The sequence below is a fragment of the Hydra vulgaris genome, chromosome 03 (genome assembly GCF_038396675.1).
Source record: "Hydra vulgaris chromosome 03, alternate assembly HydraT2T_AEP".
NCBI lineage: Eukaryota > Metazoa > Cnidaria > Hydrozoa > Anthoathecata > Hydridae > Hydra > Hydra vulgaris.
Window position 1 is genome coordinate 69,970,001 of NC_088922.1, and position 16,241 is coordinate 69,986,241.

The 16,241-nt window shown below is 27.1% G+C and overlaps 1 protein-coding gene across 13 annotated transcripts in view; it reads left to right on the top strand.

Annotated features, from left to right (window-relative positions):
- LOC100199718 (rho GTPase-activating protein 20) overlaps positions 1–16,241 on the top strand; it is a 65,519-nt gene that overhangs the window by 26,686 nt on the left and 22,592 nt on the right. For 2 of the 13 annotated variants that reach the window (XM_065794120.1, XM_065794121.1), the window contains exon 1: positions 11,897–13,714. The exons of the other annotated variants lie outside the window; for them this stretch is intronic. In XM_065794120.1, the coding sequence (XP_065650192.1) occupies positions 12,857–13,714 (858 nt within the window). In that variant the 5' untranslated portion in view covers positions 11,897–12,856. Of the gene's footprint in view, positions 1–11,896; positions 13,715–16,241 lie in introns of those variants that run through there. 13 annotated transcript variants of the gene reach the window in all.

Here is a 16,241-nt window from a genome sequence, read left to right on the forward strand (position 1 = left end):
GGTAATATTTACATTAGGGTTTAACACTCGCGGTTTATGGATATTCAAATTTTTAAACATCGGAATAATCATTTTATTTTTGAAAAATAAAAAAAAATGTCATTCATTCTAGTTCTCAATTTTAGCACTACAGTTTCGGACGTTAAAATTACTCGTTTGTTCTCCTTTGACATTGGTTTCACTGTTAAAAGAGTATTGTATTTTAAAACCATATTTATAGATATTTTTATTGAGGCTTTACAAATTTGAAGTTCAAATTCTTTGGTACTACTTTGCTATGCAGTTACTTCTGTTAAAAATGGCCGTTTCATTCGTTCTCTAATGTATGTTAATGTCACATTTCTAAGTGAAGAAAGAAACCATGTATTTTCTTTTGATGAAGGTAAACTCTTGGAAATTTTGCTTAGTTCAGATTCAGCGGGCTTAGTACGCCGTCAGTACGTTGTCAGTATATTGTCAGTACGTTGTCAGCACGTCGTCGGCACGTCGTCAGAACGTCCGCTATTCATCATAAGGAAGTCCTAATAAAGTGCGATGTTTACTGGACGTCGTAAAAATATTTTACGGACATCTGTGCCTGTTGGAAGTAACCTTCTATCAACTTACTCTTTAAAATGTGAAAATTGTCCTACAATTTTCACATTACAATTTGGCATTTTTTTAATTAATGTTAAAACAGCAACTTTTAAAAGAGAAAGAACAGTTAAAATATCTTTAAGAGACACTTTATTTTTTTGAACTTTTTTAATAGTGTTTATTTCAGACTAATTTTTCTTGAAGGTTTTTTCACTAATCGAGTAGTTAAAAACTGGAATTCCTTATTAACTACCACAATAAATGCACCATTACTCAACTGTTTTAAATGTAGACTTTAAAGGTACAGTTTATTCACGCTTTTCTATTTGGCTGGCGCAGCTATAATTGCAAATGTTGTCAGAAAAGAGGGGTCCTTGTCTACCTCTCTATGTCAATAATTAGAATATGCATTTTAGATAAATTCTTTCTTCGAATTGTTTTTACTGCGCATGATCTCGATAAAGTTGTATGTAATAATTATTGATGACTGAATAAATAGATAAAGTATATAAAAATAATCATTTTATGGATTAATATTACAAGAAATTATATTTCTATAGAAATCAGATGTCATAACAAAATAATAAGCTTGTTGCAAAAAATATTAATTAACGAAAAATACAAGTACAGTCTAATTAGATTGATTTGTACTCTAATTAGGTACTTAAGTATCAGAGAAGTGCGTGAGCACATACGTATAAATACAGTCTAAGTATCAGAGAAGTGTGTGAGCACACACGCATAAATACAGTCTAAGTATCAGAGAAATGTGAGCACACATCATAATCCATAAAGCGTAAGTACAATCCAAAAAAGTTATAAAATTATTTAGCTAGCAAAACTGTTTGTCAGACATAACAAACATCCCAATCAAATCAAACTTTTTTCTAACAGTCAACACAAAATAAACTTTTTAAGTCGCATAAAAATAATTTTAAACTTTGTTAACATTAAATTGTTTACATATTGGGTAAAAAGAGAAACAATTCAAACACGAAAAAGATTACTGCTTAAAGCTAAGTATTATTATAAGTAATCTATAAGTAATCTATAAGTAACCAATATGTAATTTATAAGTAACCTATAAGTAACCTATAAATAATCTATAAAAACTAAGAACGGCTCTGTGACTGAACATTGGTGCCTTTTTTAATATTCAAAAAATTTTCAAGTATTTAATGTTTCGCTAATTTTCAAGTGTTTAATGTTTCGCTCACCTAATATGTAGTGGTGAAAAGATAATTGAAAGGCCTTTTTTAATTATAATCTAGGTTTTAATGCAGTAAAAAATTAATATGAGGTACATTGCACTATCAGTAACTCAAATTTTTAAAAAAATCTAAAAAGAGATAGTTCTTGTGAAATACATCTGTAGCTGCTATAGACTGAGTAAAGTAATGTTTCAGTCAGTTGGGTAATGACAGAAATAAAAATAATTAGATTATTTCTGCTTTAACAGAAAATATTGCTTTGGTGATAAAACGAGGGTGGGAAGGAGGAGGAGGTTAATCAAGGTATAAGCAATTAGAAAAGCCTTTTTTATCAGAAAAAAATTATGTCTTTTTTATAATTTATTTAGAGTCTTTAATGCGTTGAGAAAGTTATGATAGTTACCTCTCGGCTGTTTTTATATCTTAAATATCTTTAACCTATGCGTAGTAAATATAAATTTAACCTCTTGACAACATATTTTTTGCCTAATAAGTAAAAACATTCAAAATTTTGGTTGTTTAACACAATCGAAGTATATCCAAAATAATGTGAAAAATGCTTAACTCCAATTGCATTAAATGAAAAAAAAATCTAGGCTATTTTCACTCCTGCTACAACATGATTAAAAAAATTAAAATGATATAAACTGAATTAAACCTCTTAAAAAGTGAAATATATTTAAAATGAAAATTAAACCTGAGTGCTGCATAATCATTCATTATTTTTATTTATAAAGTTACATAAATTGTTTTTTTACAATATGATACGTTGTGACAATTTTTTCGATAAAAAAAACATTAAAAAAACTAAAAAAAGAACTTTTTGAATTTAAGAAATTAGTTCTTACAGATCAACGCAGTATCTCAAATGTCGTACCAACTATTTGTAATATATAACTACTGTATATATAACTACTTCTCCGGTGGGCCTGTTGAACTATTAAAATTAAACTATTAAAAGTTTGATTAACTAGCTCAGCCGGCGCATCTAGTTTCATTTTTGGAATTAAAATCTGTATAGACACGTGTTTGCCACGATACAGACGTAAACCAAAAGCACGTTTGTTTTCCGGGCAGTTTAACACGTGTTTTTTTAAGGTTTTAAAGTCAAGTTAAAGTGTCAAATACTTTTATCACTGGTTTCACATTGTTTACGGAAATTTAGTCTAATATGCATCTACGTTTCCGTAACAGTGAAACCATTGCTATTTTAACTGGTATTTTTGATTAATAGTAAGAGTTAATTTCACGGAAAAGAAACCATTCTTGGCACATGTTATTCTTTTTGCTTTGGAAGGTAAAACACGCAAAAGGTACTAAGCAATATTGCAAATACATGCAATATTGTCTTGAAAAATAGATAATGTAACATTATTTTCTTGTACAAACAAAGATGACGAAGCATTTTTTTATGAAGCAAACATTATTGTGTGGAACAAACAAAGATAACGTAAAATAAGTTATAATTTAAAACTATGATAGTAATTAAAACTAAAAATATAAATTATAACAATTGTGGTAATCACAGTTATGTTTTTATAAATTCCTAAGCAAAATGGTGTATGGCGCTGAATTTCCAAGCAAAATGGTGTATGGCGCTGAATTTTGAAGCGGAAGTTATTTAAAAACATATTTAAAATTTAAAAAGATTTTATAAGTGTTAACCGGTAGCTAGATTTTATTTCCATTTTAAAAATTATATTATAAATAGTCGTAAAATTTTTTCATTTCAGAAAATGATAATGAGTTGGTTGTGTTATTGAAAAATACTTTTGATTCTGATTGTGATTATCAGCAAAGGTTTGATTTTGATCATCAGCAAAGATTTGATTCTGATTTGCAAAAGCAAAGATTTGATTCTGATTGTGATCATCGGCAAAGAGAATCACTACTGATGTAAAAATGTCAAGAAAATTATCAATGTAGATTAGAAATGGGTGGAACCTTGAGATACCCTACCCTTATAACAATATTACGTGCTGAGACGTAACATTACGGTTAGGTTACAGGTGTCCATTATTCTCACGTAGCTGAGACATAACATTTTTACGTAAAGAGATGTAACAATATAACGTGTGGTATTTTATAAATAATTAATTTTCTTTTTGACTACATTATATTTGTATATAAAAATTTTTTTTCAAAATAAGATTGTATAATGAGCTGAAATACATAAGAACAAAACTAAAAACAGTAATTAAACATAATTAAAACACAAAAGAAATTAAAGCAGTAATCAAAAACATAAATTTTGTTGTGTTATACTTTATTAGGTCAGCAAGCTAGGTGCCTTACTGACACCCATCTCATAATAATACAAGAAGGTAAACGTGACAATAAAAAACTAAATAACAAACAACTCCAGCTTACAAATTAAAAATATACTCCAATATACAAATATGGACTTGTAAAACTTATAAAAATAAATAAATAAGACAAATACGTAAAAAAGAAAAAATGAAAACAATTAAAAGAAAAATATTTAAAAACCAAAAACCATATTATGAGATATAGTATCAAAGTTTCCTTGTTTCTTAATGAGCGAAACAGCACATTATTTACGTTGGTGTTAGTATTTTGGTATAATTGGTGTTAAAATTCCATTATAATTTGTTACTTTTTTTTTTTTGCTGATTAAATAGAGGCACAACTGAAATCGCAGGGCCCCTAGAAGGCAGTGTTGTTTAAGAGTCAAAACTGCGTGTTTGTCCCACTTAAGAGTTTAATAATTACAACTCGGCCGAAGTCCAGCATTGCACAGTTTACTAATGTGAGGAATGCGGTTTTAACGGTGACAATAGTTTTAATTTTGGGTTGTTATGGATACCTAAACTGCTTTGCAACCACATATTTTAAAAACCATTTTAAATATAAACTGGGAAAAATTAATAACTTTATCGGATTACTCAAATCTTATCACAGAGCACCAGGAAAGATCATTTAACCAGGAAGTTCACGCCTCCTTCCAATGTTGCTTATTGAGCTAGAGCCGGCATCGAACCTCAAACTTCTTGGTTCTTAGCCAGAACTCTAACTATGACACCGCAGCTGCACATAAAACTACTACACAATCCATATAAAAAAGAACCTAATACTTAAACCTTTTGGTGAGTATAACAATAACTAAAACTCATCTAATCTGATAACTGTAAAACAGCTTTAGCTTCTTTTTCTTTACCATCTTGGTGCTAACTACAACCTGATGCAAACAATAGTTCTGAAGATAAAAAAAAAAAGCAACTAATGGTGCTAATATTATTTTCTTTATTTTGCAACTTGAAAGTATCAAAATTCACTTGTAGTATCTGGCACAACTTGGGGTGTGCCAGATACTACAGTTGGGATAAGAGCTTCCTTTATTAATGGAAGCAGTTAGAAGAATATTCTTATTATCAACTACAAATTGCACCAATATCGGTTCATTTTGCAGCCATCGCTTGCTATTCTTTTCGAAACAAATTTTAGAGCTTTTGCATAAATGCCACCTTTGTCAAAAATGGTAAAGGATATTAGAAAAGTTTTGCAGTTCACGTCATTTACAACTGCATCCAAGTTATTAGGATTAGCTAACTTCAGGTTTTTTTGTATTATATATGAATAAGTATCAATATTTTTCATGTTTTAATTATATGAAAACATTTTCAAAATCTCATAAATAGGTACTTTAAGATGTATAAATATTAAAACATGTTCTTAACATTAAAACATGTTTTTAACACTAATCTAATCTTACTAAGACCCATTTGTTAAATAACAAATACATATAACGTTTACGCCACGTAAAATTGCATACATCATTTAACATCTTGTTAAAATCATTATTAGAGACTATGCGGACATCTGCGGGTAGTAAATCAAATTTATATTGATAATATACATTCTGAAATTGGATTTCAAGTCTCAAATTACCGGACCACTTTGGACCGCTAAAGTTTTCGTCAAACAATAAGTAAAATTTTAACTTAAAAATAACTTCAAATACATCGTAATTTGAAATCAATTTATTCGTTATAACTTAGGTGCAAAATAACGTTGCATTAACTCATTTGAAAGATAATACTTGATTTTGTTTTGCAATAAAAAGAGAGGTTTTAAAACCAGCAACAATTTTATGTCTATAAGTTACACAAAAAAGGTATATAAATTAAGTAAAAAAAAAGTTTTTCTTGTTATATTATTTTTATATATTTTCTAAAAGAAGAGAAAAAAAAAGATCGTCTGTTCAAAAGTATTGGGGACGTAAAAAATCAATAGATATATCTTCTTCAGAAACTGGATCGTCTCTAGATGTAAACAAAACATCAACACAAATAACAACACCACTCATCATATCCGCTTCAGCATCAGCCAAAAAGCTGCATTCAGATTCGTCAATTATAAAAGAAACTAAAACTGTAGATAACATTGAATGTTATGTTTTAATTAACACAGATATATTGCGAACAGTTGTTAATTTGGTTGAAATATGTCCCAATTGTCAATCAAAAGTGTTCTTGCTCATGATATTGAATCTAAGAAAGGGTTGTCACATTTATTTGTTTTGCATTGTGTTGTATGTAAATGGTCAAAAAACATGTATAGCTCTAAAGAGATTGCCAATCCTGATTCAAAGAAGAAAAACCTTTGATGTTAATATTAGATCAAACGTCTCTGAAGGAGTTTTTCAACTTGCGGTTTGAATCAGAAAAATAAAACCCGCATTCAGAAAATGAACATTAAAGCTAGTGACAAAGATAAAAAACAAAGAAAGAGACTGAGAGCAACTAGAAAAGATTTTGATGACAAAATTAAGGACAAAAAAAGCAAAGTTTATGGACAAAGAGAGTTTTAAATTTAATATAATTTGTACTTTGACTTTACATTTGATTTTCTCCACTCAAGGTTTTTGGATCTTCTGGCAAGGATTCTGAAATAAGTACTTGAGCATTTTCTATCAAATTTAGACCAAGTGTTCCCTGATATATGTAGAATGTGCTGAAATTCAGAAAATGTTTAATATCTTATTTTAAAGACTTAAATTTTATATTACTCAATGAAAATTTTTGTCGTATTTATTGTGTATATCTGCGGTGGATTAGTGTGAAGTAAATATTTGGAGAACCTTTTTATTTTTAATTTCAGAACATAAAGTACCATATAGACTTAACTTTGTGAAAGTTTCAGGTGCTAACTCTTTTTCGTTTTTTAGTAATCTTTGCCAGAGTTTTTACTAAAAAACGAAAAAGAGTTTCAGTTCCATTTTAGCTAAAATTGGCTTTAATTAGTCCTAATTACTTAATTTTTTTTTTGTATCATTTCAAATGTCTAATAACAATTTAGAAACATAAAATATCAAAAAAATACTATAATAAACAAATTCGTTTATTTACCTATGTACCACCTTAAGCTATAAAATGATATATAATGATGTAGTTTTTAAGAATGTGTTTTTTTACTTTTGTTGACCACCTGGTGCACTGTGCAAGGTTTAGCTCCACTTAACGTCCAGAGTAAATGATTCACATTAAGATTACTGGACGAATAAGCAACTACACCAAGAACCTCTATCCGACTGTCACGGTTTTAATCGTTTGCTCTACTTTCAAACAGCATTGTAACCATCCAAAAGGCCAAAGTTAGAAGCCGAGATAAGAACAGATATTACACTTGATCATCCCCATTAGGCCGAGAAGCAATTACGATTACTTACTACATAATATAAATAAAATTGTAATTACCAATTACTGAATACGATTGAAATTGCATTTACTTAATAAATTATAATTAAGTACTAATTTAAATTACTACACAACAACAATTCGCCACGAAGTCAATATAAAAGTTGGCATTTTAATATACATTTTCACTTGTGGTTTTGTAAAAATTCAACAAGCGTATAATCTTTTTCTTTTCTCGTGACAAAGTAACCAAATTCAGGGGAAACTATTGTACTATTTGCAAGTGGTTCTAAATGTACTTAATAATTTCACCGGACGAAACAAGAGTTTTGTCTTAATCGGTTGCTTTTTCAGCCTTTTTGAAAAAATAATTAAAAAAATATAAAAATGAGCACTTTTGCTTTTTTAATAATTTTTTAAAATTATTTTATAATTTTTTTATAAATGTTTTAATTATTATTTTATAATATCGAATAGTTTATAAATTACCTTAGATGGTGAATTATTAAAAAATATATATTATAAAACTATATGTCACTTTGTTGAAAATCGAAATTTTATTTATTTTTAAAGTAACCAATTGAGACGAAACTATTGTACATTTAAAAATAAAATACACCATAATAAATAACAGTATGACAATGATAAACACACATATTATATTTTATCAAGGTTATTTAATTAAAAATAAAAGTATGCAATCTTGTTACCAAATGTAACCTATTTGAGACTTGACGTTACATAAAAATATTATAGGGGCTAGAGTTTATTGAAAATCAAGAAGAATATCGGTTATCAAGGACAGCATTAGTACTAAAATTATAAAGAAAAGATTCAATAATGTTGAAAACTGTATATATATAATTGATATATTTATTATTAATAATGATAAATTGTTTGAAGAGAACTGAAGTAAACCATTATATCAGATGTAGAAAAACCATGTAAAATGCTTTAAAAATTTATACTATTTGTTAAAAGTTTGAAGACCGCTGTACTTTCCTGCTATTATGGCAGTATTATCATAAGCCTGTCCTCAGTAATTTCTCAAATCTAAACCATCATTTTCTAATATCTTTTAAATTCATATTTGTAATTTTTTCAGCGGTTTTTTCTTTAGTTTCTACGTAGTCAATAAACGATTCAACAGCTTTAACTTCTCTGCCATCATTAACTATCTATCTAGTAATTTGATTTGCTTGATCTGTATTTTTTTGATTTAGCTTTTTTATTTAATTCTATAGTTGTTTTTTATTTAATTCTATATTCTTTTTTATTTAAATCTATAATTGTTTTTCTCACTGCGTCTCCCAATAACTCTATGAATTTATTTCGAATCTTATGCGAAAAATTGGAGATTTCCCATCTAAATTTTTACTACGTGCTCACGTAACACTGGGTTGTATTTAGACAGCAAGTTAACAGGCTTTAGCAGATTTTTCTATTTTCTTTGAATTGATTTCTTTCTGATAATCACTCTCACGATGACCTCTAAACGTCAAGTTTTATTTTGTTAAGAATATAGTTATATTAAGTATACTTGTATAAATTTTCTTCTATTTTTTAATTGACTTATCAAAATTCGTTTGTCGTAGTTTATCAAAGATTGCACCATGTCCACGTTCTATTTCTAATTATTTACATGAGGAATGTGCAGTTGGCTCATCTTGTGTTGACCTCTTTTTTGGGGATTAGGTTTCTACTATTTGTTAGAACTATTTTTCTTGGTAAAACTCGATTGACAAATTAAATTGGCAAACTTGATTGGCAATGATCATCAGACAGTTTGCAGCTAAAATAATTTATATTTTTCTTCGATTGTGAATACATTCACGATCTCAACAGTTTTTCACAGTTAGACAAAATTAAAATAAAAAACCAGTCAAATTAGACTTTCTTGTTTCATCTTTGACTTTGATTGTTTGACCAGGACATTACTGAAATCAACGTCTAAAATTTGAATTACAGACAAGCAGTACTCTTGTATTATCGCCAATCTTGTTAGGCCATACTCTAACATCTTTCAAAAATATAGATGGAATAATTTGTGCAGCTAACTCTTCATCAGAACTTAACAAACTTTTTTACTATTTCGCCAGTATACGTGGTAGGTATTTCCATTTCAACAACATAAGAAAAAATATTTTTGCTTTTAATTGGTGCTCATTTGCCAGTATTTGCGGCAAAAATATTAAAAGAAGCAAAAGTTGATTCATAAGAGATGTATAAAGTAGACGCAGAAGTTGATTCATAAGAGATGTGTAAAGTAGAGCTCCAGAGTTTTATTCTGTTTATTTCCTCCTTTGCATTCTTTATATTTCTAAATGACGCTCCACTTTTTTTGATTCGTTTCATCCTATTATAAAATTAAAGAAACAAATTACCTATTTCTTATTTTAAAAATAGTTCTAATCTTTTTCGAAACTATTTACTACCTTAAATTTTTAATTACTGTTTATTACGTATGTTTATTAATGGTTAATGGTGGAACTTGAACATTTTCATATTCTTGTTATAAATCTTGATAGTTTTCAGTCAAATTCGACGAACTTGAATTTTTTGAACATTTTTTTAATTAGGTAACTCTATTGACTTGACGATGAAGATAAATATTCGAAAACGTAAAATTTTAATTCGTAGAAATTGAATAGAAAAGTTACGAAGTGAGAAGGTTGTTTTTTACACCAAAAATTAAATATAATAAATGCCGCCTAGTGCCGCACCAACCGCGCACGCCAATGACTTTTTTTTTTTTTTTTTGCAGCGCTTTCTTTAGGTTGAAAATAATTTTTTTTTTGCTTGTGCAATATTATTATTATTATAATTATTATTACATTATTATTATTATTATTATTGTTATTATCGTTATTATTGTTATTATTATTATTATTATTATTATTATTATTATTATTATTATTATTACAATATTGTTATAATTAACTCAGTTTACAACTTGATAGTTTTAATTATTTTATTTTTTATTCAGTTTAAAATTTTTTTGAATCTTTTTTTTTAATGTTTTTGTCGAAAAGGTTATATTAATTAATAATTGTAACTATATTTTGATATATACACATATACACACGCGCACCTCATCCCCCGCCCCACCCCCGTCCTCTAGATATATATATATATATATATATATATATATATATATATATATATATATATATATATATATATATATATATATATATATATGTTTACCTTTAACGCCACATAACTTTTTTAAAGCTCTTTCTTTAGGTCAATGAGAACTTTGTTGCACACAAAATATAAAATTAGATAAACTTGGCCTAAAAACTTTATTATATTTATATTATATTTTTACTAGTTAATTTTATTTATTATTTTTCATATATTTAAAATCTATTTAAACTTAGAAAGTTGAAAGTTTGGTATTAGTTTTTAAATTCTTTTTTTCTTTTTTGTAGTTACAAAAAATTAAAAATGTTATTTTACTTTATTAAGTAAATGTATATTAGACATTGTCTGGACGTTGTCTGAAGGCATCGTGATTATTAGGCATTGTATAGCCTTAAAGTCCTGCGTCAAGAATTCTTTTTATTTATCCAACTATAGTCAAATCTACAAAGTCATTTCAAACATGTCTTCACTAGTTTGGGAAATTCATCGAGTTAGAGATTTCCTAGTCTATTTAAGGTGCTCGCAAATAAAAAAGCAATAGATTAAAAGTTATAATCAAATAAAAATTAATTAAAAAGGATTATCTAGTGCATAAATAACGATTAGAAGAACAATAAATAGTTCAATTAAAAATTCAAATTTCACCTCCAAGTAAGTTAATAATTAAATGAAAAATTAATAAATTTTATTTTAAAATTTATACTTTACCATTATATAATGATATTTATGTAACAAATTGTTCCTGATGATAATTATCATAACTAGTTCTACTTTTAAAGTTTAAAGTAAAATATTAAATTCTTTAAATAAACTCTTTTCAAATACCTGTAGGAATGAAACTTTTTTGAAGTGAACGATGTAAAGTGTTGCATTTCTCTCTCTGGCTCTCTCTCTCTCTCTCTCTCTCTCTCTCTCTCTCTCTCTCTCTCTCTCTCTCTCTCTCTCTCTCTCTCTATATATATATATATATATATATATATATATATATATATATATATATATATATATATATATATATATATATATATATACAGAATATCTTATGCGTTATTTAATTAAATATGTACATTTTTTACTTGCTTTTGTAAATTGTTTAAATGTAAGTTTAACTGCATTATTAGGCTTTATATAATATCTGGAAACCTGACAAAATTGTGTGTATTTAATACCTGGAAACAACTTATTATACGATATATATATTATATTACGATGTATGTAATACTTGAAACAATTTATTGCGTTAATATAGACAATATTTTTTCATTTACATTTTTAATAAATGCTAATATAAAGATTTTATATTTGAAGCATGAAAAATAACATTTTGTATATATATATATAAAAAAAGAAACTGCACAGGATGTATTTTAATTTCACAGAACGTATTATAACTTGCTTTCCGTCAATAATGGTTTTTAACGATTAAAATGATAAGTTTGCATTTTAATGAAACAAAAGAGTTTTAATTGTTTTTGTTATTTAAAAATATTTTAAAAATGTTTTCTGCGAGTCAAACAGATCGCAAGGGCTGTTATCATAAGGTAGCTAATCGTGTTTGCTTATTATTTAAACATAATCTTTGTTTCCAATTGTGAAGTACAAATTTACAGATAATTACATGTCAACTAAAGTTAATGCGGGTAATCACTCATATTTAGGACGTTTATGTGAAACTGCAACTTGAAACGCCTGATATTAACTCTAATATGTTGGGAATAGATTCTGAAGTTAATATTTACAAATCACCCAAATGATACAATAGGAAGTTTGTTTCCTCTGTAAATGAATTGTTTTAAAATCTAAATTAAACAAATCTTTGTTTCAAAAAAAGTTTCGCCATCGATTATCAAAAGCACATTCCGCTGACGTAAAAATATGTCTCAATTGTTTTTAAGTAAACATTTTTAAAATTAAATAAGCTTAAATACTTGATTTGCTACGTCTCTTCAACGATTTTTATGTAAATATAAGTTTAGGTACAAATGGAATATGCAAATGACAGACTGATTTAAAAAAGAGATTAAAATATTTCTAACATAAAATGAATTCATCAAAATATAATGCAAACACAAATGACTACTTTGAACATGTCGTCATAATAATCAAGCAATAATCTAAATATGCACAGCAAGACAAACAAATGACAAATTGTTCACTATAGTTCAAACCACAACATTCGACAAAAAGATATTAATGTTGTACACGTGAATACATAGAAAATATAGTTATTTTTTTTTAAATGAAAGTTATAAAAATATTTAAAACATGAATGAAGCAGACCATTTTAATGAAGAAGTAACTAGTCAGAACGAAAATGTTGGCAATTTTTGCGATAATAGCAGCGCTACTGAAGAGATGAGTGTGGTCTCAGAAAGTGTATCAATCAATACATTAGGTTCTTACAATTCTGTTGCAAGTACTTCTCCTTCAGTTGATGATAAACGAAAAAGTGTTCACCTTTGGTTAAATGCAAACCCTCCATCTAATAGTTGTGTTCAAAACACATTTGTCGTTCAAAAAGGAGAAGTGGAAACTTTCCAGGCTGAAGAAATTCCTGGTAATGATTTGTATATATGTGAAGAATCTATTTCAGTAAAACTAACCAGCGCTGATGAGGAACAAGATTTAATACCCGGCTTAGATATTGATCCTCATTACGCGAGAATAAAATCAGAGGTAATGAGAGAGATCGAAACAAAAGACGATCACAAAATGTATAAAACAAAAGATTTAATACATTATTGGAAACTTCAAGTGGAAAACGATAAAGTATTAAACAAAGATGATGCAAAAAATACTGATAAAGTTGATAATGATATTGAAAACAATGCAAAAAAAAGACGAGACTTTAAAAGAAAAAAAACGACTACCGTTAGAAAATCGCTGAAACTGCGAAATAATTCTGAAGAAGAAAATAAAGACTTCAAAAGAAAAAAAAGTTTTTTTAAACACTTGAATCCGAAGGGACAATTAGAACGCAAAAACTCATGGGGAACCATTAAAGAGGCCCTCTCAGGGATAACTAGCCCAATTATGAAGCGAAAAACTCCATTCGAAGAAACCTTTAATGGCCTCGAAACTGGAATTTCTTTGATTGAGAAAAATGGTTTGAATTGTTTAAAGGTATTACATTATTATTCGATATATTTGCTTTAACGTAACGTAACTACCTTTGAAATTTCAATAATGCAAAGTTAATATTGGGGATTTACTGAATAATGAGTTCACAATTATTCAGAATGAAACAAATAAAAATATAATGTTTTATTTTAATTTTTCAATGCAATCAATGGTTTGAATAAATTTTCATTTTCTTTTATAATAATTCAATAAATCATTCAAATAAATTTTCATTTTCTTTTGTAATAAAATTTAATACAGCAGCACGTTATTTTCCGCTGCTTTACTGTTGAGGAATGCCATTGACGGTAAAATATTTTCTATTGATGAAGAACAGCCTTTTGTATATAACGGATTGGTTATCAGATCACTCCTTTATTATCACATTAATTGTCAATTGAACAGATTAAAACTGTAACAGACTTTTCTACGTTGAAATTTTCCCACTTAGATAGAGTTTTCAAAAAAAAAAGTAATCTGTTTCATTAACAGAATGTGTATGTATGTATGTATGTATGTATGTATGTACGGCTTTGAACATAAAAGCGGTAATGGCAAAGAACAACATTGGAAACTTTTGTTATTAAATCCTCTTCCGCGGTGCTCTGTGACAAGACTGTTTAGCAACCTAAATCGAAAAAAATAAATATTTCAGATAATTCGTAATGGTTCTTGAAGTTAGTATATAAAGCTAAACCATTCTGAATTAACTTCAAGAACTTTTTATTATTTATTTAGAAATATTTTTAAGAGTTCATCCAGCTGATTTTTTTAATACTTACTTTTAAAATCCTAACAAGTTTTTTTTTATAATGAATTTTGTAGCATCTACGTAATTTTATAATTGCATATTGCGTTAAAGTTTTTTTGAAAATATTGGTAAAAATTTTTAAAAGTTGTTTTTTTGATGAATTTTATTTTATATTTGTGCCGTTTAACTAAATAAATTAAAAAATTTAAAACTAAGTTTTTAAAAAAAATTTAATTAAATACAACATTTTATAAATAAAATTTCAAATTTTAGCAGTTGTCTCTCTAAATTCTACTCGTCTACCTATGAAAAGTCCGAATTTAATTCGGAACTTTTCATACATATTACTTCTATAATATTTTGGTGGCTCTTCTAATGAAGCTAAGTTAGAATTGGCTACTTTTATAATATTTTGCTTCTCATGAGACTACTTTAGGACTAAGTACTTTAGTGAAACTAGGGCTGCATTTTTTTAAATGGTTTTTGCTTCTAGACAAAGTGCAAAAGAATATGGCTATATTGTATTTATATTTGGTTATAACCCTACAGTCGCCAACTGCAATTTCTAATCTTAGCTTAAGTATGATCCCTTCTCAAAAAGTCTCCACTTATTCTTATCTATTCTTACTTTCTTAAACGCTTCCGTTTATCTTGTATTTCTCCAAAAACATCAATAGAAAATGAAATAACAAGTTACTATATTAACTAGTTCAAACTTTTATTATTTTTTTAACTTTTTTTAAAACTTTTTAGTTTGCACTAGTTTTTTAGTTTTTAATAACAGAATTAATTTTAATAACCGAATTAACTTTTTTAATAACCGAATTAGTGTAGTCCTTTCATCTAGGCCAGCCAAATTATTCGAGTCTTACTTTTATTTCACAAATTAGTTATAAGGATACTATAAATAAAAGGGCACGTATGAATAGAGTACTTATTTATTTAAAATGGAAAGAAAATAGCTATTCGGTTATGAACATATTTAGATGTTTAATGCCAAATTTGAAAAGAAAAACAATGAAATGCTGATAAGAAAAACAGAATTTAATTTTTATAGAAAAAAAAAAAAAATTTACCTCCAAATTCAAGAAGGAAAAATACTGAGTAACGGAGGAATTATGTTACTTACTATCATAAAATACTAAAAACCTGAAAATTGAGATAAATTGGTATCATAAAGGTAAGTAAAAAGAAAATAATAAAAGTTTAGAGTTTTGACATTAAAATTTCTAGACTCAAATGTCAAAAATTCCTGCTATTTTTTTTTAATTCATTACATGTATAACAAATACTGTTTTGTTTTAGATTTGTCTAGTTTAGAGAGATTAAATGTAATTTATATTTAATTTCAATCTTTACTTGCCAAGATAATATTCTGCCAAAATTCTTTGTATTGTAAGCAGAAATTACTTTATTTACTAGAATAAAACAGTTGATGGAATATTATAATTGAAACATTTATAAATAAAAAGATTGATGTGTTCAATCAAACAAATAATTTGAAGATTTTCGAATGAAAAATTTGCCCAATACCCCGACATTATTAAGCATAAATAAATGCTATTTTAACATTTAACTTAAAGCTTTATGAGTTTTTGTTAAAGTTTTGGATTGCTTTGTTTTTGTTGCTTTGTTTTTGTTGCTTTTTGTTGTTTTGTGTTTTAGTAGCTCTGTGTAATTTTGCTAATGAATCATAAAAGAACATTTTTCATCAATTTCTATTTTCTATTTTTCTTCCTAAATACTATCTAGTTAACAGATAGTTAAAGAAATCTTGTT